The 24,245-nt window shown below is 42.3% G+C and overlaps 1 protein-coding gene across 7 annotated transcripts in view; it reads left to right on the top strand.

The window, feature by feature from the left end:
* The window catches only part of RTKN (rhotekin), a 246,617-nt gene that overhangs the window by 211,034 nt on the left and 11,338 nt on the right, over positions 1-24,245 (top strand). For all 7 annotated transcript variants that reach the window (XM_033954583.1, XM_033954615.1, XM_033954591.1 and 4 more), the window contains 5 exons: positions 5,054-5,171; positions 8,550-8,780; positions 14,000-14,094; positions 18,839-18,945; positions 21,816-21,947. In XM_033954583.1, the coding sequence (XP_033810474.1) occupies positions 5,054-5,171; positions 8,550-8,780; positions 14,000-14,094; positions 18,839-18,945; positions 21,816-21,947 (683 nt within the window). The remainder of the gene's footprint in view (positions 1-5,053; positions 5,172-8,549; positions 8,781-13,999; positions 14,095-18,838; positions 18,946-21,815; positions 21,948-24,245) is intronic.

The following is a 24,245-nucleotide window of genomic DNA, read 5'->3' as shown; positions in this document are numbered from 1 at the left end:
TGTAGGAGCGTAAGCGTAGGAATTTCGAGAACCAGTCTAGGACTGTGAACTTATGTCTATTTCAGAGAGTTGGAAGATTAGGATATCATGATGGACGACATCAAAAGCTGCGGAGAGGTCGAATTGTAGAAGTACAGCAAATTTGTTGCGAGAATGAAGTTGTTGTACCTTAGAGATTAGTGAGGCTAATAGGGATTCGGTGCTGAAGTTGGGTCTGAAGCCGAATTGGTGGGGTAGGAGAATAGAGAATCTTTCTAGGTAGGATGAGAGTTGAGCGGATATGATGGATTCTAACATCTTGGTTAGGAGAGGGATATTTGCTATTGGACGGTAATTGGAGGGAATAGAGGGGTCAAGGTCGGTCTTTTTCAGTAGAGGGGTTAGTGCAATATGTCCCATTTCGGAGGAGAAAAGGCCCGATGTTAGAGCAGCGTTTATAAGTTTGGTGAGGGAAGCGATGGCCTGTGTAGAGATATTCTCGAATAGGTAAGAGAGGAAAGGATCCAAGGTACATTTGCAAGTTTTTAGTTTGAGGCAGAGTTTGGAGACTTGCTTTCCCAGTCACTACTGTTAGGGCTCTGCGAATGTCTCAATCACTCACTGAGTGATTGAGTCGGTGGGTTTGCATGCAAATCACTGTCGGAGTCGATGGGTTTGCATGCAAATCGCTGTCGGAAAATTGGCCAGAGAATCAGCCAACAGCGATTGAGTCGTTATTGTTAGCAAATCTAGCCCTAAGTGACTTGCCCAAGGTTGCAAGGAGTTGAAGTGGTATATGAACAGGACTTCCCTGGTTCTTAGCCCACTGCTTTAACCATGAGTCTTTTGCTGCAGAGAGTAGAGAAAGAACCCCTGCACTGTGCTTCTATTTGTACCATACTAGTCTCTTTAAGATGACTTCCCGGAAGTATCAGGCAGTGTTTCGATGCTCTAAGGCAGGAAAACTAATACTAACTTTGAACTTACATCATTTTTCATGGAATGATATAGCTTCTGAAGAGCAATGCAATTTGTGTTATTTGGTTTACATAATGATGTGGTATTTATTATGTATCCCATGGTAACTTACACTAAGATGCATTAGTTATATAACTCATGATATTGCTGTTTAAATGTGTGTTAAGAAGGAAATATGTTACTTCCTTATTGCTAAGGTTCACAAAACAAAAAACAATTTATACAGCAAAAATGCACTTCAAATTCAGTAAAAAAAGGAAAAGAAATCCAATGCAGTGCAAACCCCCCAAAGTATTAATACACAAATAAAGTAAAATATTTATAGAATTATGAAACACCATTCCTAAATGCCTGAATAAACATTACTATTTTAAACTCTTGGAAGTTCAGGATCTGGTTCCACATTCTTTCTTCTGAATAAAATACAGGCCTTAACATTTTTGCTGAACTGGATGTACTTTAATCTCATTCTGCAGGGTCTGTGGAAAATACGCTTGGTATGAGATAAATATGCAGCCATTAAATGAACTCAAGCTGGCTATATATATCTGTTAGATAGAAACTGAGTATGGCCTCTATAAGAACATAAAATCTTAAGAATAGCCAAACTGGGTCAAATCAATGGTCCATCTAACTCAGTATCCTGTTTCTATAGTGGCCAATCCAGGTCACAAATTCCTGGCAGAAAGCAAAATAGCAGCAAAATTCTATGCTATCAATCCCAGAGCAAACAGTGGCTTCCCCATGTCTGTCTGAATAGCAGACTATGGACCTTTCTTTCAGGAACTTGTCCAAACCTTTTTTAAACCCAGCTACGCTAACTGCTGTTACTTCTGGTAACGAGTTCTAAAGCTTAACTATTCTTTTTTTTTTTATTTATTTATAAATTTAATACATTTAATAATATCAGATGATATCAAAGAAAAAGGTTTCACAAAACGAATACTTATGTAGTACAATACTCAAACAAACAATCCTTTTAAAGCCCACTATCTGGAGAGACACACTACCATATTTTACCATAAATTTTAAAAGGAAATCAAAGAAATGGGTTGAATTCATATGAATCCTAATCATTCCTACTATATAAGACCTTGACATCCTACCATTTTCTCAGAGATGAAACATCAAATAATTAAATGAAAAAGGAAACTCATTTCTGTTCACGAGCTAACAAGAATTGTTGTAATTTAATGGGGTCCCAAAAGAACTATTCTTTGAGTAAGAAAATGTTTCCTCCTATTTGTTTTAAAGGTATTTCCACGTAACTTCATCGAGTGTCCCCCAGTCTTTGTAATTTTGATGGGAGTAAAAAAAATCATTGATTGACTTTTACCCATTCTACACCATTCAAGATCTTGTAGACCTCAATCATATCTCCCCTCAGCCATCTCTTTTCCAAACTGAAGAGCCCTAACCTCTTTAGCTGTTCCTCATATGAGAGGAGTTCCATCCCCTTTATCATTTTGGTCACTTTCCTTTTAACCTTTTCTAATTCCGCTATATCTTTTTTGAGATATGACAACCAGTATTGAACACAATACTGAAGTTGAGGTTGCACCATGAAGCGAATCAGAGGCATTATTGTCTATGATGATACCTAGATCTTTTCCTTGGGTGCTGACCCCTAAGGTGGACCCTAGCATCCGGTAATAGTGATTTGGATTATTCTTCCTAACATGCAGGAGAGGTGATAGGACACAGTACAATATTGGGTTTCAAAAAGGGATTGGATGACTTCCTGAAGGAGAAAGGGATTACAGGGTATAGATAGAGGGTTACTATACAGGGTACTTCAGGATTAGGGCATAAACAATTTAGGTGGTGGAGAACTTACAGGTCATGGACCTGGGGGGCCGCCGCGGTAGCGGACTGTTGGGCACGATGGACCCCTGGTCTGACCCGGCAGAGGCAATGCTTATGTTCTTATGCATCACTTTGCATTGGTCCACATTAAATTTCATCTGCTATTTGAATGCCCAGCCTTCCAGTTTCCTAAGATCTTCCTGTAGTTTTTCACAGTTTGCATGTGTTTTAACAGCTTTGAAGAGCTTAATATTATCTGTAAAGTTAATCACCTCACTTGTTGTTCCAATTTCCAGAACATTTATAAATATGTTCAATAGTACCAGATCCAGCACAGATCCCTGTAGCACTCCACTATGCATCCTCCATTGGAAATAAATGGCCATTTAGCCCTACCCCCTCTTTTCTGTCCACAACCAATTCCTAATCCACAAAGGAACATTGCCTCCTATCCCATGATTCTTTAATTTTCTCAGGAGTCTCTCATGAGGAACTTTGTCAAAAGCTTTCTGAAAATCTTGATAAAAAAGTGGCTCACCTTTATCCACATATTTATTCACACAGTCAAAGAAATGAAGCGAGTTAGTCAGGTAAGACTTCCCTAGTTTGAATCCATGTTGACTCTCACCCGTTAAGCTATGTTTGCCTACATGTTCTGTGATTTTATTGTTTATATTAGTTTCCACTATCTTGCCCGGAACTGAAGTCAAGTTTACCAGTCTGTAATTTCCCAGATAACCCTGGAACCCTTTTTAAAAATTGGTGTTACATTGGCCATCCTCCAATCTTCAGGTACTATGAATGATTTTAACGACAGGTTATAGATCACTAACAGCAGATCAGCAATTTCATGATTGAGTTCTTTCATGGGGTGTATACCATCTGGATCATATGATTTATCATTCTTTAGCTTGTCAATTTGGCTCAGTATGTCTACCAGATTCACTGAGATTTTTTTAAGTTCCTCCACATTGTCACCCTTGAAAACCACTTCTGGTTCAAGTAGATCTCTTACATCTTCTTCTGTAAAGACCAAAACAAAGAATTCATTCAGTCTCTCTACTATGGCCTTGTCCTCCCTCACGGCCCCTTTTGCTCCTTCATCAGAGAACATTAAATGGAATTTCAGTGGCAATCCTCAGCCAGTGTAGACTTCACAATAGGAGATAACATGATCCCATCTCTTTATCTCCCATTAGAAACTTTGCCCCCATATTTTGCACAAACTGAAGTTGTTTTAAATTAGACTGAGAAAGGCCAAGAAATCACTATAATCTAATTGGCTAATAACAATAGATGGCAGAAAACAGTCAAATTTCCTGAGTAAAATATGCTTTGAGCTGCCAAATCAGTTGAAACTGCTTAAAGCAAGATTTCATGGTAACCCTGGCTTGCTGCTGCATATCCAGCAGGGAACTAATTTCATTCGCAAGCTGACCAATGGCTGTTGTAGTCCTAGCTGCTGACTGGCAAAGCTAAAGCAGCTCTGCTAAACAGGAGCATAGCCAAAAGGGGTTCAGGGGTGGACTGGGGGGCCAAGCATTTTCTCTCAGTCCCACCCCCACACTGCTGCTACCGCTGCTGCTATTGCCACCCCTTTCCACTACCGCAACCATTGTTGAAACCCCCCTTCCAACTCGTACCTTTGCTTGCAAGGATGCTCAAGCCCCACCAGCTGAAGAGTTCCTCAGCCAGAACAGCAGAAGTTGTCAGACTGCTCCATCCTCTAACACATAGCACTTCTGCACATGCTCAGTTCATTTGTGAACTAAGCATGTGCGGAAGTGCTGCATCAGCTATCGGAGCACCCTGCTGACTTCCTGATGCTCAGGTGGTATGGTTGGGCTCCAGCAGGAGAACTTTGACTGGCAGGGCTTGAACACCACTATCAACCAAGTATTAGCTGCCATATTGTTGAAAGGGGCCTGAGCCCAACTTAGGGCACCAAGGTCTCCAAGGCCCCACCATGACTATGCCACTGCTGCAAAATATGAGGGATGGATAATTGCAACATAGAGCATTGAACTGTGCACAAGATGGATTACAGTGAACACAGATGACCCCTCCCCCACCCAAAAAAATTAAAAATCCAGACAAATGCAGAGTCTGTAGCACAGTGAGGGTGTCCATGTGACATGCTGGTGTTGGAAGGTCTTTATACAAAGAAGTACTTACTTTCTTTAGAACCAGATCCCAAGTGGACAGGCTAGACTGGATAGGCTATATTGTCTTTTTTTGTGAGTTTCTATGAGTCTTCACCCTGTGTCACTGATTCTCTATTGTGTTTCAGACTTGCATCGCTGTGCTGTGTTCTGCCTCCTTCAAGTCGGTGTAGAAATATATGATACAGAGATGGTGATGGTAGACCGAACCTTGACTGACATCTGCTTTGAAAATGGAATTGTATTGTGAGTAAATCAAGAACTGGGAATTTTAAGGAATTTTATTTATTTATTTATTTTATTTAAGGCACTTGTAGCCCGCATATAAGAACATAAGAACATAAGCAATGCCTCCGCTGGGTCAGATCTGAGGTCCATCATTCCCAGCAGTCCGCTCACGCGGCAGCCCAACAGGTCCAGGACCTGTGCAGTAATCCTCTATCTGTACTCCTCTATCCCCTTTTCCAGCAGGAAATTGTCCAATCCTTTCTTAAACCCCAGTACCGTACTCAGCCCTATTACATCCTCTGGAAGCGCATTCCAGGTGTCCACCACACATTGGGTAAAGAAGAACTTCCTAGCATTCGTTTTGAATCTGTCCCCTTTCAACTTTTCCAAATGTCCTCTTGTTCTTTTATTGTTCGAAAGTTTGAAGAATCTGTCCCTCTCTACTTTCTCTATGCCCTTCATGATCTTGTAAGTCTCTATCATATCCCCTCTAAGACTCCTCTTCTCCAGGGAATAGAGACCCAGTTTCTCCAATCTCTCAGCGTATGAAAGGTTTTCCATACCCTTTATAAGACGTGTCGCCCTCCTCTGAGCCCTATCGAGTAACGCCATATCCTTCTTAAGGTATGGCGACCAATATTGGACGCAGTACTCCAGATGCAGATGTACCATTGCCCGATACAACGGCAGGATAACTTCTTTCGTTCTGGTTGTAATACCCTTCTTGATTATACCTAGCATCCTATTCACTCTCTTAGCGGCCGCTGCGCACTGTGCCGTCGGCTTCATTGTCATGTCCACCATTACTCCAAAGTCTCTTTCTTGGGTACTCTCATTCAATAACATCCCTCCCATCGTATAGTTGTACCTCAAATTTCTGCTTCCACATGTAATACTTTACATTTCTCAACGTTGAACTTCATCTGCCATCTCGTCACCCATTCCCCTAGTTTGTTCAAGTCCCTTTGCAATTCTTCACAGTCCTCTTTAGTCCGAGCTCCACTAAATAGTTTGGTGTCGTCCGCAAATTTTATTATCTCACACTTCGTCCCTGTTTCTAGATCATTTATAAATATATTAAATAGCAGCGGCTCAAGCACCGAGCCCTGCGGGACACCACTCGTGACCTTCTTCCAGTCTGAGTAGTGGCCCTTCATTCCTACCCACCAACCAGTTTCTGATCCATCTGTGTACATCTCCTTCCACCCCATGGTTCTTCAGTTTCCGAAGTAGACGTTCATGGGGCACCTTGTCAAAGGCTTTTTGGAAATCTAGATATATGATGTCTATGGGGTCTCCTTTGTCCATCCGTTTGTTGATTCCTTCGAAGAAGTGCAATAAGTTCGTTAGACACGATCTCCCCTTGCAGAAACCATGTTGGCTGGTTATCAGAAGTTTGTTTCTTTCAAAATGTTCATCGATACTTTCTTTTATCAGTGCTTCCACCATTTTCCCCGGAACCGAGGTCAGACTCACCAGTCTGTAGTTTCCCGGGTCACCTCTTGATCCCTTTTTGAAGATGGGCGTAACGTTGGCTATCTTCCAATCCTATGGGATCATGCCTGTTTTCAGAGACAGGTTGCAAATTTGCTGTAGTAGTTCTGATATCTCCTCCTTTAATTCCTTCAGAACCCTTGGATGGATTCCGTCTGGGCCCGGGGATTTGTCAGTTTTTAGTTTTTCTATCTGCCTGCGCACATCTTCACGGCTCACTTCTATGGATGTTAATTTTTCTGTTTGGCTTCCATTGAAGAATTGCTCAGGTTCCGGTATGTTGGATGTGTCTTCGTTTGTAAATGCCTTTCTGCCACTTCTTTCTCCTCCTTCAGCACTCCCTTCCTGTCTCCGTCGTCCAGCGGTCCCACCTCCTCCCTAGTCGGCTGCTTTCCTTTAACATATCAAAGGAAAGATTTGAAATTTCGTGCTTCCCTGGCTAGCCTCTCTTCATACTCTTTTTTGGCTTTTCGAACCACATGGTGACATTCTTTTTGATACTTCCTGTGCTCTTCCCAGTTCCCCTCAGATCTGTCCTTTTTCCATTTCCTGAATGAATTTTTCTTATTGCCTATCGCTTCCTTCACTATTTTAGTTATCCACGCCGGGTCTTTTGCTTGACTCTTTTTGCACCCCTTTCTGAATCTGGGGATACACAGATTTTGCGCCTCGCTCACCGTGTCCTTGAAAAAAGACCAGGCATGTTCTTTTGCCATTTTTTGGATAACAACGATATATACATAATTAAAACAAAACATAGCAGATTATTAAAATAACAGCATACGTAGTAAATGACGGCAGATAAAGACCCGAGTGGTCCATCCAGTCTGCCCAACCATACATGCTCCACAAATTAACTTAGTTTAAATGGTCCCAGCTTGAAATAAAAAGCCAAGCAATTACAAGATTACAAAGTAACCAAATTTGAAAAGGCAAGTTGTTTCTGAAATTCTCAAAAATCAAAGGTCAGACGGATAGAATCTGGAACTGAGTTCCATAGTATGGAGGGATATCCTAGTTGTTAGAGCACTGAGCTGACAAGGAGAACCTGGTTGAAATCCCGCTGCTGTTCTTTGTTATTTCTTTTTTTTAGTACCATATTTCCCCATATATAGGCCGCAGGAAATGCCGATTTAAGTTTTAAAACTCTTAGATAAGCCGCCCCATGTTACTAGTTGCGGCTTATCTAAGAGTTTTAAAACTTAAAGTGGCCTATACATCATTCCCCCCCTAAATACCTCCCTCACCGGTAAATACCTCATGGATGGCTGCCGGCTGCCTTCTTCCTTCTTCCAATCAGGACAAGAGTGATGTTTGTGATCTCAAGCCTCGCCTTGTGCCCCTTCGATGGCGCAGGGCAAGGCTTGAGATCGCAAACATCGCTCCTGCCCTGCACAGTGTGATTGGAAGAAGGCAGCCAGCAACCGTCCACGATGTATTTACCGGTGGTGGGGGAGATGATGTATAGGCCGTCCCATTTAAGCAAGCCGCACCCACTAGACCGGTTTGCAAAACCCATGTATAGGCCACGGCCTATATATGGGGAAATATGATATTTATATACCACTTATAACCTAAGTGGTTTTATATTCAGGTACTCAAGCATTTTTCTCTATCTGTCCTGGGACAATGGGGGATTAAGTGACTTGCCCAGGGTCATCCTGTGTTTCTTTGTGCTAGTACCGATCCTCAGCTATGCTGAAAATTAGAGAGAAGGATTTTATAACTCATGAAGTTCTAGTATTTCAGGCAAGTCATTTAGTATAGTTACCCCTCCACATGGAAACTCCTTGGGTTCAGAGGTGTGGTAAAAGACTGTATGAACCACCAGTGGCTGCATCCTCTTTGCCTATCCAGGGCATATACTGTGCTTTTAGCTTTGTTGTCTCTTTCTTTGAGCAGTCAAGATGCTGGTCCTGAATTTGAGTTGAAGGTGGAGATCTACAGCTGTGGGATGGAGGATGACTTTGCACTTGGCAACACCCCGAAGAAGCTTGCAAGCAAGCTGAGCAGCTCCTTGGGGCGCTCCTCTGGAAAGAGGCTGCGAGCTACACTAGATGGAGGTGGAGGGAGCCCTATCAGCAATGGAGGAGGAGGAGGAGGCCCTATCCTGCTTCCTGTCCCTAGTGTGCCGTAAGTGCTCCTGAATTGTTTGGCGATTCTTTGCAATAAAGATCATGACAATATCGGGTGGTCGTGCGGCGTGCAACAGATCTTAACTAAGGGATTGTAGCCCTGAGGAAACCCCCTAAGGGTGAAACATGTCGGCGCACTTATCCCTTATTATCACCACCTAAGTTAAGTATGAAAGCAGTCATGCTACATTAATCTATAATATTTATGTCATTGGAGTCTATATTAAAAATATTGAAAGTATTTATAAGTGACCCGGTGAAGACTTAATGTGTAAAGCCAGTTGTTATGAAATATTATTGAACATCTGGTGGCATTTCTGAGGGCCTGAAGAGTAAAATCTTACTAGAAGGTATCAAGAGTGGTTTAGTAATCACCTTCTATAGAAACATACATTTTTAAATGCAAGATATTAAGTTAGTTATTAGTAGTCACATTACGAGGGTTTGTTACAAGGTAGTAACAACTTGGGCAGAGACCGCCGAACTTCACACAGTTTCAGCTTTCAGCCTTTATTTCATAAGCTAAGTAAAATCTTTTTTCTTTAACATATTTGCTGATTTGGTGGTACGGGACTTTAAAGTGCAATGATGGTCCCGTTGCTACCTTTGCTCAAATACTTTGAGCACATGGCTAAGGTCTGAGCACTTGGGCCCCGATTCTATAAAGGTTAGGCGTGCTTTAGGCGTCCGATCTAAGTAGTTAATGAGCCACTTAAGGGTCTTAACAAGTGATAATTGGTACTTAGGCGTCCAAAGGACATCGATGCTACTTTGTAGATGCAGCCACAATTTCATGGATGCCCATGTTTAAAACTTGCGCCTAACGCACTAGGCATGGGCCTGGAATGGGTGTGGTTTGGGAAATGACTCAATTTGGGCATCCTTTGATTCATTTACATAACACTGAGCGACCTAGGACGTCCATATGATGCCTGTATTGTAGGCGAATGAAAACCAGCTCTACTTTTGAGCTTAGTTTGTGCTTCAAATAGACCTGAGTTCTATGGATGGAACTTAGGCACTCTTTGGACGTTCTTCCGGAACTTAGGCACAGTTTGGATGTCCTTAATGCGATCTGCTAAATAGCTCTCTGGGTTTTTATTTTTGCTTTATTAAGCTCAAAATACATTTAATAAGGCACCACATAAACTGGGCACATCAAAATATATATTGCATGGAAAACCTTCTATTTTTGTGGACAAACAGAAATGCTATTTACTATTTAGAGGAAAAGATCCATTAACTGAAGCACAGCACATGAAAAACATAGATTTAGTTTTCTTGCTAAAAAGCTACCCTTTTTTTCTGACTAAACAGTTCTCCATTCAGCTCATTCTTGAAAGCAAATAAAGCACGTGACAAAAATATATAGATTGCATACATAACTTCATTTGCAAAAGCTTAAAAACAGAAAAAAACAGATACATACCTTAGCATGGCTTCTACTGCATTGCAAATGGAGGTTTGCAGCTGCACAATGGTGACCTCATTGTGAGATCATCAAGGTGCACCTGAAAGGTAGAATGCCACAATTAAAATATGTGCTGAGGGAGCTGGTTGGGATTTGAACTTATGACCTCTGGAAGAGGAGCAAAGGACTTTTACTTATTGAGCTATAGCAGTTTCCAGGCAGGTGTCTCTAACTGCCCTGTGATATGATAGCTCTGTGCTCCTCTTCCAGAGGTCATGGGTTCAGCTTCCCCCAGGACTAATACCACAATGCATTATGGGGCAAGAATAAATCCATGAAAGAAGTAAAAATTGTCCTCCAGAGGCTGGGGGTTTTATGGGTTTTTTTTGGGGGGGATGAGCACTTACTGCATCACTGACCTTATAATTAGGATGCCCAAAGGCAACTTTAAACAATCCAGAAACATCAACCTTTTGAAGTGAAAATGATTAGACACTTTGGAACTGATGAGAAAGGGTCTAACAAAAATCTGGGTTTAAAAAAAAAAAATTTATTTATAGGTAGAGTATAGCATCCAAGAAACATCTTGTAGCAAATAATAGAGATAAAGTGCAATATTATAGTTTTATTAACTGATTTCCTGACGTTACCCGGGTATTTATTTATTCTAATCTTCTATTAGACAGAAAAAGGAATAAAACTGGCCTCACGCTGCTATACTGTCTCTGAAGCTCTAGATGTAGCAGCTCTGTCGCGCAGCGTCACAAGTCTTGTATGCTTCTCCTCAGGATTTTCTTGTATACGCTGGAGTTTCATTTTTTTAGCCTTTGATTGCACTTGGCCAATTGCCTTACGTTTCCTTGGAGACATTGTTACAGCAATGTCAGCCCAGCTCCTTGTGACATCATTCCCCAAGCTTCACACAATTGGTCAAAATCAGCTCCATCTATATAGAACATATGTCACACATGTCACCCATTTCCCACCCCCACAATATTTTTCCCCAGATAGTAAGTCATATGTATACCAAGTTTGGTTGAAATCTGTCCATGCGTTTCGGAGTTATGCTGGAACATACATATATATATACACATCTGATTTTATTTATATATAGATAGATAGATAATATACTGTATAAGGAAAAGAAAATAATCTGGGCTTTCTAATATATTGTGGAGGTATCCAGGCTAAAACTGTATTATGCAGGAAGGTTTTTCCATGAGCCCTAGAAGCAGGATTGAGTTCCTGCTTTATATTCAGAGGAGGTTTCCTGCTGCCACCAGTTCTTCCTACTGATTATCTTAAACACTCCTATGTTATACCACTTCCTGACAGCTCCTGGCAAAAGGCTAGAAGATGTAACTGTCCAATCATAGTCTGCCTGCCTACAGCTGAAGTTGGCCAAAAGGTTTTATGCTGTTGGTGGCTTAAAGTGAATCTGATCAAGCATTCCAAATGCCAGATTCCCAGGGGTCCTATATTGCAAAAGTAGAGAAGTAGCTTAGTGGTTAGATCAGCAGGCAGAGAACTAGGGAAGCCAGGATTCAACTCTGTTGGAGTTGAAGTTCCCTGTGGATTTGAAGCCCATTTCTTTAATTCTTTAATATTTGGGAGTGTGGGCATATAACCACTGTTCACAGAATTGAACTGGACACGGATCTTTAGCTTAGATGTACAATTTGTAAAATCTATAACACATTATTAACGTAGATTTGGTGAAAACCAGTGCTTATCCCTGGGGTCAGTAGCATGGAATCTTGCTATTATTTGCAATTCTTCCAGGGTTTTCTGACCTGAATTAGCAGCTCTTGGAAATTGAGCTTGATGGAAAACAGAACAGGAGGGGTTGATATAATCTACAATCAGAACATAAGAATAGCCTTACTGGGTTGGATCAATGGTCCATCAAGCCCAGTAGCCCGTTCTCAAGGTGGCCAATCCAGGTCACTAGTACCAGGCCAAAACCCAAGGAGTAGCAATATTCCATGCTACTGATTCAGGACAAGCAAAGGCTTCCCCTATGTCTTAATAACAGACTATGGACTTTTCCTTCAGAAATTTGTCCAAACCTTTGTTAAAAAACAGCTACGCTATCTGCTTTTACCACAACCTCTCGCAACGTGTTCCAGATCTTAACTACTCTCTGAGTGAAAAAATATTTTCTCCTATTGGTTTTAAAAGTATTTCCTTGCAGTTTCATCAAGTGTCCCTTAGTATAGAGAATGACACGGGGAGCGATCCCCGCAGCGAACCGCTGCGTGGCTGCAGTTTGGCTGCGGGTTATGGTGACCTCATTAGCAAATCGCCGCAGACGCGGGGACAAATCCTTTCACCGACCGCAAAAACGGTGAATAGATTTGTCCCCGCAGGCCAATGTCCCCCCCTCTAGGAACCGCAATTTACCTGTGTTTTCACCGTGCTCCTCATTTGTCAGATCAACCCTTCCTACCAATAGAACCCGCTCCCCCCGACGATCGCCCTCACTGGTAGGAGGGTGCCCAACCCCTCCTGCCGGCACCCCCAACGGCCCCCTATATCGCCAATAGGAGGGTGCCCAACCCCTCCTGCCGGTCCCTCCCCCAACAAACCCCGCCATCCCGAAACACCACCCTTAGTCTTACTTTCCAAGTTGGACCGGACAGCTCCTCGCTCATCTGGCCAGCAGGCCTGCCTCCGTCCAAATGAGGCGGGCCCGCCCCTCCCCTCCCCTGCCTAACCCACAGGATCCTAGGGCCTGATTGGCCCAAGCACCTAAGGCCCCTCCTATAGCGGGAGTGGCTTTAGGTGCCTAGACCAATCAGGCCCTAGGATCCTGTGGGTTGGGCAGGGTAGGGGCGGGCCCGCCTCATTTGGACGGAGGCAAGCCTGCTGGCCATACGTGTGAGGAGCCGTCCGGTCCAACTTGGAAAGTAAGACTAAGGGGGTTCCGGGGTGGGAGGGTTCGTTGGGGGGGGGGGTCCAGCAGGAGGGGTTGGGTACCCTCCTGCCGGCGATCTTAGGGGAGGCCATTGGGAGGACCGGCAGGAGGGGTTGGGTACCCTTCTGCTGCGATTGTCGGGAGGGCCGTTGGGGGGGTCTACAGGAGGGGTTGGGTGCCCTCCTGCCGTGATCGCTGGGGGGAGGGGAGACTTGCAGCCGTAAGCATTTAAAGTACATGTCGTGTTTGTTTTTGAGAATTTATATTAATTAATTTTTTCTCTGCGTGTTTTGTTTTTGTATAGTTATTAACTAATATTTAACTAAGTTTTAAAGTTTTAAAGAATGTTTCCTTTATACGTAAATAAAGAAAAGTGAATGGGATTGCAGTGGCGGTGACGGGGCGGTGAATGGGGTGGCAGTGGCGGTGACGGGGCGGTGAAGAGGATGGTGAGACGGGGACGGGGCGGTGACGGGGATGGTGAGACGGGGACAGGGCGGTGACGGGGATGGTGAGACGGGGACGGGGCGGTGACGGGGACCAATTTTTTCACCGTGTCATTCTCTACCTTAGTACACAACTGGTCTCAGAAAAGTGCTTTTATTGTCAAATATCCAATACTGCTTTCATCAGGGGTAGACAGGAAGTATGACAAGCCATATAGACTCCTTTAGAAAGATAAAAGCACTGTAATATAAAAACACAAACAGTCTCAGGGACAACACAACTCAAGAATATGTCTGTGCATACCAATTTGGCAAATCAGTTGTGTGCAATCTACATCCTTTGTACTACTGGGCTTGATGGGCCTTTGGCCTGATCCAGTAAACCAATACTTGTCTTCTTATTTGACATTTTTACAGCTTATTTCTTTTGGAAATATTTTTAGTGGTCCAAAGTACCATCTACTGGCCCACACGCAACTCTCTTTGGTGGATGTGCAGGATAGCTTCAGAACGCATGACCTCACTATCACCAGTAATGGTAAGCAATGTTTGGAAGTGCACATCCCAATGCTATCTCTCATTATAATCTTCTATTGGAGTTTACTCATGTTTATGCTCACTCAGCGCTCTCCTGTTGGAGTGAAGTAACATAATACTCTCTCAACATTCTCACATTTGAGCGATGAACTTTATGGTGCAGTATATTTTAGCACTTTCCTCAGAAAATTTAGTCAAAGTTGGGCTTTTAGAGGCTGCATTTTTTTCTCCAAGCATTATGCTCTTCATATTTGTAAGTGTCCTGAACTGGCAGGACATGAGCTTGCACTGGAGAAGAGCTGCCTGGGAAATGCAGTGAGAAATCAGTTGAGGTTCAGGACACATGGAGGTTGGAGAGCACCTAGAACCAATTTGGAAAACTGTGAATGAATGAAACAAATAAACAACAACAACAAAAAAAACCAACCACAGACTTTTTGTAGAAGTGGAGGATAGGCAGGAGGAACAGAAATGTGGTTACAAATGGGCTTAAGAATCTCAGACCTTGAACAGAGATAGAAGTTTGATGGAAAATATGCTGCTATAGATTTATTAAGTCATTAAGAAAGAGAGGATAAATTTGTAGGCTGTAATCTGCATTATTGATGGTTAGACCAACTGAGCAGGAACATTACTGTCTGTTGGAAATACTGTATATACCCTGGATTCATTTAAGTGTGAAATGTCCTTATTAGAAACCATGATAAAGCATCCACATAGTATATTAATATACTTGAGCAGAAAATCTATACTAAAAAGTCAGACAAGTTGAGATGTAACTTTATTGCCTAAGTCAGAGGCCCTCTCGTGGCTGACTTCTAAAATAGTTGCCGTGATCTCTCGCAGCTGCTTGTGGCATTTCCTGTAGTACTGCGAGCTGCTGCAAGAGGTCGCAGCAGCAATTTTAGAAGGCAGCCGCTAGGAGGCAGGAGCGAGAGGGCTACATTCCTGCTACAAAGACTCCCGCTGGACAACCAGGTGTCTCGGTAGGCACGGGGGGAGGGAGTGGAATTGTGGGATTGGGAAAGAAATTAAAGGTCAGTTCCTAGAGAGAACCTTGGCTTTGGGTTTGGGGGAGGGAGGGAGAGATGAGAGGTGCAGAGACCTGTGAGGGGTTAGAGGGGAGAGAAGCTTGGTAAATCTTGGAAGTGAAAGGTGATGCTGGACTTGAAGGAGAGGGAGAGGGAAGGGAGAGGTGCTGCACACTGCCTGCCGCAAACCCGGAGGGAGGGAAGGAAAAAATTTTGCAGGAGGGATGAGAGTGGTGAGAGAGGGAGAAATGGACATGGAGGGGAGGGTGAGATGGTGCATGGGGAAAGAGCATATTACTTGTGAGTGGGCATTGGGAGCATATTACTTGTGAGAGAGACTTGGGAGTTCTGATTGACAAGTTGATGAAACCGTCCATGCAATGTGCGGCGGTGGCGAAAAGGGCGAACAGAATGCTAGGAATGATAAAGAAGGGGATCAGAACAGATCAGAGAAGGTTATCATGCCGCTGTACCAGGCTATGGTGCGCCCTCACCTGGAATACTGCATCTAGCACTGGTCGCTGTACATGAAGAAGGACACAGTACTACTCGAAAGGGTCCAGAGAAGAGCGACTAAAATGGTTAAGGGGCTGAAGGAGTTACCGTACAACGAGAGATTAGAGAAACTGGGCCTCTTCTCCCTCGAAAAGAGGAGATTGAGAGGGGACATGATTGAAACATTCAAGATACTGAAGGGAATAGACTTAGTAGATAAAGACAGGTTGTTCACCCTCTCCAAGGTAGGGAGAACAAGAGGGCACTCTTTAAAATTGAAAGGAGATAGATTCCGTACGAACATAAGGAAGTTCTTCTTCACCCAGAGAGTGGTAGAGAACTGGAACGCTCTTCCGGTGTCTGTCATACGGGAAAACACCCTCCAGGGATTCAAGACAAAGTTGGACAAGTTCCTGCTCAACTGGAACGTACACAGGTGAGGCTGGGCTCATTTAGGGCACTGGTTTTTGACCTAGGGGCCTCCGTGTGAGCGGACTGCTGGGCACAATGGACCACTGGTCTGACCAAGCAGCGGCAATTCTTATGTTCTTAAATTTTGGGGGGTGGGAAGGAGGGATGTCACACTCGAGGGAAGGGGCGAGGAGAGAGAGACAGCATACAGGAGGCAGAAAGTATGGACTCATGGAGAGAGAAAGAGGGATTTTTGATGAAGAGGGCAGAAAGGAAGGAAGAGAGATGTCATACTTGGGAAGGGGAGAGGGCAGAGAGTGAACAGTTGGACTCATGAAGGGAGAGAGAGATATTGGTTGGGGGAGGGAATGAGGTCTGGGGGAGAGGAACCATGCAGGAGGCAGAGAGAAAGAAATGTTGGTCTGGTGGAGGGCAAGGAGGGAGAAATGTTGGCTTGGGAGAGAGGCTAGAAAGGAGGAAGGGAGGGGTGATGTTGAACTGCAGGGGGCAGAAAGGAGGAAGGGAGGAAGGAATGTTACACTGGGGGGAGGAGGAGAAATAACTCAAGGAAGGGAGAGATGTCAGATCCAGAGAAGGATGATGGAAGGAAGGAGAGACAGATGCCAGACTAGGGAATGGAAGGGAATGAGGTGAGAGATAGATAGATACCAGACTGCAGGAAGGAGAGGAGAGAGATGCCAGACTGTGGGAAGGGGGGAAAGGAGAGATGTCGGACCACTGGGAAGAGGGAGGGAAGGAGAGAGATGTCAGACATTACATTACATTAGTGATTTCTATTCCGCCATTACCTTGCGATTCAAGGCGGATTCCATCCAAACTAAAACAAAATTACATTCAAAATTTGAAGGAATAGAATAAGCGATGACATAGAATTTTTAAGGTAATATATATTGGGTAAAGAGTTACCAAAGGGAAGTGGAGGTCTTTAGGAGATAAGAATAAGGTGAAATTATGGGTTTTAGATAACGTTTGGTAGATAAAAGAGTATTAGAGAGATCTAAGGGTAAATAGAGGGTTGGATATTGGGTTGGGATTGGTTGTGTTGGATAGGTTTTATGTGTTTTTTGAAGAGAATGGTTTTAATGTCTCTCCTGAAGGCTTTGTAGTCTGTAGTCGAAGATAACAGAGTGGTGATTTGTCAGGAAATAGGAAGGGAAGGTAAGACATGGAAAAGTAGATTTTGAGAAGTAGAAAAATGGAAAAAAGTTGAATGTTAAAAGTTAATGCCAAAGATGGATGCAGTTGTGGCGGTGCCTTCTAATAGTTAGGCTATATGCTACATGCGGTTATTCAGATAAGTCCTTTTCAAATTAAGATATAAATATAAAAAGTTTATAAAAGTAGTTGAACATGCCAATGAGGAAGCATAGCAGCAATTTAACTCCTTGAGATTCAAGTACTTAGGAGCGCCGCTTCTGAAGGCTTTAAAACTATGAAGATCTATTCGCGTTCATTAGATATGAGACACTTGGAAAGCATGACAAGTTGCCTTACAAGTAATGTTTTGGTTTGATGAGTGATGGAAGAATGCTAATTGAGATCAAGTCTACATAACAGTGAAGAAGGAGAGAAAAACAGTCAGTGAATACGAAGACCCTGGAAACACAGTTAAGAACACAGGTAGAAGGAAATGCAACCAAAGACTGGGAAAGGATGATTAGAAAAATAAAATCACCAGACAACAAAGGTAGGGAAAATTATTTCATTTTCAATTTTGTGATCAAAATGTGTCAGTTTTGAGAATTTATGTCTGCTGTCTATATTTTGCACTATATTTATCTATTTTTCTATAGCTGTAACTGAGGTGACATTGCATATTTTAAAGTCATCTGCCTTGATCTCTTTGGAAAAAAACCAGAATATAAATAATGATTAACATTTTTTCTGCATACATTGTGCTTTGTGTAGTTTGTTTTTGTGGTTACCTTTATGTTTCGTTAATAATATTATATTGTGTGTATGAAAAATGAATGGACGAAATTGCATTACATTTAGTACTATTATTATGGGGGTTGGGTCTGGGGCAGAGCTTGGACAAGGATACTTAGTTGATATATGTTAGACTTAGAGGGGTACTTGGCTTGAAGAAGTTGAGAAACACTGGCCTAGGTTATGTTGTAGAAGAGGTTTATATATGAGCTGGGAAAGTCACTGTCCTCTAGCCCATGGTGAAGTATCTTGACAAATTAATGTCATGAGACCAAAGTCTGTATTGTAGAGATTCAGACGAATGAAAAGACATAGTCAGTCCATAAGGTTATAGTTTTTGTAATCAGTAGCTGGGAAGCTGACAGGATGGAATAGTAGAGCTCATAGGCTGTATTCTGTGCTGTAGTATGTCAGCCTAGCAGAGAGAATGAACTTTATTGTCTGATGGAAATGCACTTTGGATTGAGTTGTACAAGGAGACTCTGTTAGCTGTGAAAGTTACTGACTAGAAGCCTATGATGAAGCACTCACCCAATTTTGTAAACAAAATATGCAAATAGTACACCAGTGTCCTGGCTTATATGGGAAAGGGAAGACATCGCTGGGTTCCTGACTTAGAAAGCTGACCTAGAGAGGCCAGCCTTCAACACCAGCCAAAGTGAAAACACGTCCTGGGAATGCTCACAGCATCACCTTGTTTGGCTGGGCAAATTTTGAACAGGCAACAAAATTTATATGGTGAGAGGCGAGAGGTTTCAGTTTTTGGGTATGTCCAGCTACCTCCAAAATTTAAGCGGGAGAACCCTCTGAATATGGACCTCTAACAGATACCTAACCATGTCTCTGTCTCTCTTTCAGAGGAGTGCTCCTTCTGGTTGCCACTGTATGGTAGTATGTGCTCTCGACTGGTGGCTCAGCCACGCTGCATGTGTGAGCAAATGATGGCAGGCTTCATGAAGATGCAGGTGAGTAACAACTAGTCCTTGAAAGCAGATTCCTTTTTCATGGTTCTGGAAAAGAATGATGTTTGGATGCTAGAAATATGTTTTCAAGGCAAGAGAATTTGGGGTTCAATTCAAACAAAAGAAGAAATGTAAGTGTAGATGGATGAATAGATATCAGAGACTGTTCATAAAAAGTAGAGAATGACACAGTGACAAAATTCATCACCGTTCCCGTCCCTGCGGATAACCGTGGTAAACCATCTTCATGTCATTCTTTAAGGAGAGAGGGAAGAATCAGAGTATGAATGGCCACAACCACTGACCCGCAAGCTTTGCTCTGAAGAATGCTGGTGTAGAAGGACCGAGGTTGAAATAGACACTAGAAAATGACATGGGATTATTTCCCACGGTTATCCTAGGGGACGGGAACAGTGATGAATTTTGTCACTGTGTCATTCTCTAATTAAAAAGGAGGAGACTCTCAATATAGAAATGTGTAGGTCCAAAAATTGTGCAAATTCAGATTTACAAACAAAGGTGGGGAGAGGAAGGAAGAATCAATCTTGAGAGTAGGGGAGTGTCTGTTTACATTTTCTTCAAGGTGCCCTTTTTTAAGGTGATGGAGGTAGTATAAGAACCCAACTCTCCCATCAATAATTCTTTCTTGAAGCATTATGAGCCCTTAAAGCTGTGGTTTCCAGTGAATTGGAGTCTTGTCAACAAACTGTCAATTCTGTTCTTGTGGGTATTGGAGGGGAGGGGAGTGGGCAAGTGTATGGGGGAGGTTTAAGGGTGTGATACCAATAAGGACTGATTTTATTTGATCTGATTATCCATTGACAAGATGATTTGGGGCAGATTTCACTTGGGCGTGTCGGGGGCATTTTCAAAAGTTGCACGCATTGTTACAGAGTAATAGGTCAGTGCACCCATCTTAGGCATCTGCATTTACACCAGGGTTCAGCAGATGTATGTCTAATGCTCAAAGTTAGGGCATGGGAATCAGTGCTACAGCAGTACTATTTATTATTTATAAAATGCTACCAAACGTACACAGCTCTGTATAACAAACAAACATGAGTCGGTCCCTGCTCGAAAGAGCTTACAATCTAATTAAGATGGACAAAGGCTTATACATGTCACTTAGGTGCGGAAATATAAGGGACTAGAGGTAGGGGAGTAAAGAGGGAATGGCAACAGATAAGGATGCCTTACAAGTTGGGCCAGTAAAGCATAAACGCAGTTTCAAAAAAAGTGGGGTTTTAGCCTGGATTTGAATACCATGAGAAAAAGTTAAGTGCGATTCTATAAAGGGTATGTGCCCTTTACAGAATCGTGATTAGCACCAACCTTTTGCATTTTTGAGCAGTATTTATAAAATCTGATCCATAGTGGCCAAACATGCTCTTAAATTTAAGGTGCAATCTCTGGCCTTCTAGCTGGTGTAATCACTTTGCCTAGCTTTATGCTAGATTGTGTGTAAATTATAATATTTTATAGTTTACATGTATAATTGTGTGCTCCAAGTTATCTTGCAACAAAACAAACTCCTTTATTCATATGTAGATGATATTTTTGTGTTTGCCCAGATTTGGACCAGACTTTTTAAAACCAATCTTGACTTGTACCAACAAAATTACATTGGTCTTTACATTTATTAAAACTAAATACAGTAAAACCTTGGTTTGCGAGCATAATTCATTCCAGAAACATGCTTGCAATCCAAAGCACTCATATATCAAAGCGAATTTCCCCATAGGAAATAATGGAAACTCGGACGATTCGTTCCACAATCCAAAATCTTTAATACAAAATACACCGAAAATATGCTTGTAATCGAAAACAATCATATATTAAAGCGAATTTCCCCATAAGAAATAATGGAAACTAAGATGATTCATTCCACAACCCAAAAACTTTAATACAAAATACTATACGTACTTGAATTGCAAGCCCTTGCTCATTTAGAATAGTCACTACACTCCTGCAGCATCAGAGAGAGAACCGTTGGCTCAGTTGTGATGATGTGACACTTGTATGCATGTACTCGTATTGCAAGAATTTGCTTGTTTAGAACAGTCACTACACTCTTGCAGCGTCGGAGAGAGAAGAACCATCGACTCAGTTGTGATGTGTGTATACTATAAGTACTTGTATTGCAAGACATTGCTTGTATATCAAGTTAAAATTTAATCAAATGTTTTGCTTGTCTTGCAAAACACTTGCAAACCAAGTTACTTGCAATCCAAGGTTTTACTGTACAAACAAAACTAAGGATCTGTAGTTTGGTCGTAATCAGGAGCCTTTGCCAGATAAAATACCATTAGGTTCAGATGAATATCGAAAGTAGACTAAATAACCAAGGTATTGGGTATTATTTTGGACTCTTGTCTTTCATTAGAATTGCAGGGTAACAAAGGGTCATCTTCAGGCTTAGTTAGCACAGAATGATCTGTTCATGTTTTTTGGGAGACCGTTATGTCTTATTGAGCAGAGTTTAATTTTGACACAGGATATCAATTAAATTATAGAAGAAAATTCTGCTGCTTTAGAACACAAGTGTTAAGTGTAGGCTGATTTTTAAATGAAAAAAAAAATTGTCATGCTACTCCTTTGTTTATGAAACATCATTGGCTTATGGTGCAGGTTCATTTAGAATTCAAATTGTCCCATTTTATTTTTTTAAATCCTTTATGGAGCAACTCCTGATTATTTAAATTGCTTGATATCCTTTCCACCTAGTCAGAACACATTTTGCTCAGTAGATTACTTTACACTCCTCCCAAGTGAGCATGCTCGATTTTAAAAAATTATTTGTGTTTTATTTCTTTTCAGGTTACTCAAACTTGAAATAATTCACCTTCTCTCTTTCTGTCTTTGCACATCTGCAGCAATTGGTTGGGGAGCACCAAAATTGGGTGCGAATGTACTGTGTGCTGCAGGGCTCCAAACTCTTTTGTTACCGACACTGTGAGGAGGCTGAGACCAAGGTGGAGCCGGCATTCACCATTGCAATAAACAAGGTACTACAGCCCAAATGCAAGCTATTTACTCTTGACCCTCTCTCATAAGAACATAAGAACTGCCATCTCCGGATCAGACCTTCGGTCCATCAAGTCCGGCGATCCGCACATGCGGAGGCCCAGCCAGGTGTACACCTGGCGTAATTTTAGTCACCCATATCCCTCTATGCCTCTCGTAAGGACATGTGCATCTAGTTTGCTTTTAAATCCTAGAACGGTGGATTCCACAATAACCTCCTCTGGGAGAGCATTCCAGGTGTCTACCCTCGTTGCGTGAAGCAGAACTTCCTGACATTTGTCTTGGACTTATCTCCCCTTAGCTTCAGTCCATGTCCTCTTGTCCGTGTCACATTGGACATTGTAAATAATTTTTTTTCCTGCTCTATTTTGTCGATTCCTTTCAGTATTTTGAAAGTCTCGATCATATCCCCTTGCAGTCTCCTTTTCTCAAGGGAGAACAATCCCAGTATAAGAACATAAGAACACAATCCCAGTTCATGCACACTCTTCTCCAAGGAAACCAGTTCTCTCTGGGAAGGAGGGGGGGATAGATTTTTCTTCAAAGCCCTGGCATGGTGGTCTCTTCAGAGACCAATGTGGAATGTTTCAATTCAGTTTACTGAAGACAAGTGCAAACCAAGCATTGCTCAACACTTTTTCTGTGTTGAGGTTGTACAGCATTAATTAAATAACTGTAGTAATCCACACACTTCATCATTACCAGTCCTGTGAAGGGTAAATCTCTAAACCAGGTACTTGTTAATGTGCACAAATGTTTAGAATAATGACATAGATATGCACATACTTGCATAAATGTTAATATTTGTACTATCTTCACTTACATACCCCATATCTCTTCGCTATGACCAGTCTGGTCTCTAGAATAAGCTCTATTATTGTCTACTGTAACCTATTTGTTGTCATGACTAGTCTATTTTCAAATGTCTACCTGTAACCCGTTCTGAGCTTCTGGGAGAATGGGATAGAAATCGAAAAAATAAATAAATAAAATAAATATTGGCGGCTGCTGATCACAGCAGGGGAATTTCTCCTGATTAGCTGAGCCAGCAGGACTCTCCAATACCACGGCCTTAGACACCTGGGCTAATCGGGGCCTTAGGCCTCTCCCAGTGCATCCCAGGATGCACCGGGAAGGGAGGGCCTGCCATTTTGAAGAGGCGGGCCTGTTGGCAAGAGGGAGTGAGCATCCCTCTTGCCGGTCTTCCAGTAAAGGTATGGGAGGTTTTGGGAGTGTGTGTGTATCGTTCAGGCAGAAGGGAGTGGGCATCAGGTGATGGGGTGTCAGGGGGTTGTTCAGGCAGGAGAGTGTTTTCCATTTCTTTCCTGATAATTCCTGGCAAATATTTTCTTTTGGGAGCAAAAATAGATTGGGGCCAATCCATTCACATCATTAGAGCCATAAGAGAATTTTATATTTCACATAAACCGCAATGGGCAGCCATTGCCATGAAACGACACCCATCATGAGTCTTGCTGTCATATTCTGGATTAGTTTTAGACATTTAATTCACTTTCTTGGTAAGACCTATTAAAAATTATAATAACCAATATGTGAAAACATAAAAGCATGAACTGTTGTGGTAAAGGCCTGCTGTTTTTCTGTTCAAATTATGGCTGTGGATAATGCAGTCTACGTAACTGAAAAGAAAAAAGATTTTGCCAATTAGGGAACCCCTTCTGAATGGCTTGCTTCAACTGCAACCACCTATAATTTTGAGATTTAGCAATACCAAATGTTTGTTGCAGTCGTGAAAAGTCAAGCAGCTTTCCATCTGTATCTTTCATATTATTTAAACTGGCTTATATACTCTGTACAAACTTCAAATTTGTGTTCCTTTCTTGATTTCAACACTTTCCACACCCTATCTCATGCTCTTCTGATCTCAAAAATTGATTATTGTAATGCAGTACTTGTGAGTATTCCTTCCCATTAGCTTAGATGTCTTCAAAACACTTAAGAACATAAGAACATAAGCAGTGCCTCCGCCGGGTCAGACCATAGGTCCATCCTGCCCGGCAGTCCGCTCCCACGGCGGCCCAAACAGGTCACGACCTGTCTGAATCACCAGAAGGGGCTCCCTTGCCACCTTGGTTTCTCATTGAAGTCCTATCTTCCCATCGAAGTCCTAACCCTCCGGTCTTGCACATGCACGACCTGGTTGGGTTTCTATACTTATTACCTGGTTAGCTTTCTATACTTGTGTTACATCCCAGCTCCTCCCTCAGTATCCCACGATCCCTTTATCCCTCAGGAATCTGTCCAATCCCTGTTTGAAT

Source organism: Geotrypetes seraphini, chromosome 1 (genome assembly GCF_902459505.1).
Source record: "Geotrypetes seraphini chromosome 1, aGeoSer1.1, whole genome shotgun sequence".
Lineage (NCBI taxonomy): Eukaryota > Metazoa > Chordata > Amphibia > Gymnophiona > Dermophiidae > Geotrypetes > Geotrypetes seraphini.
This window is presented reverse-complemented; position numbering and strand designations above follow the sequence as displayed.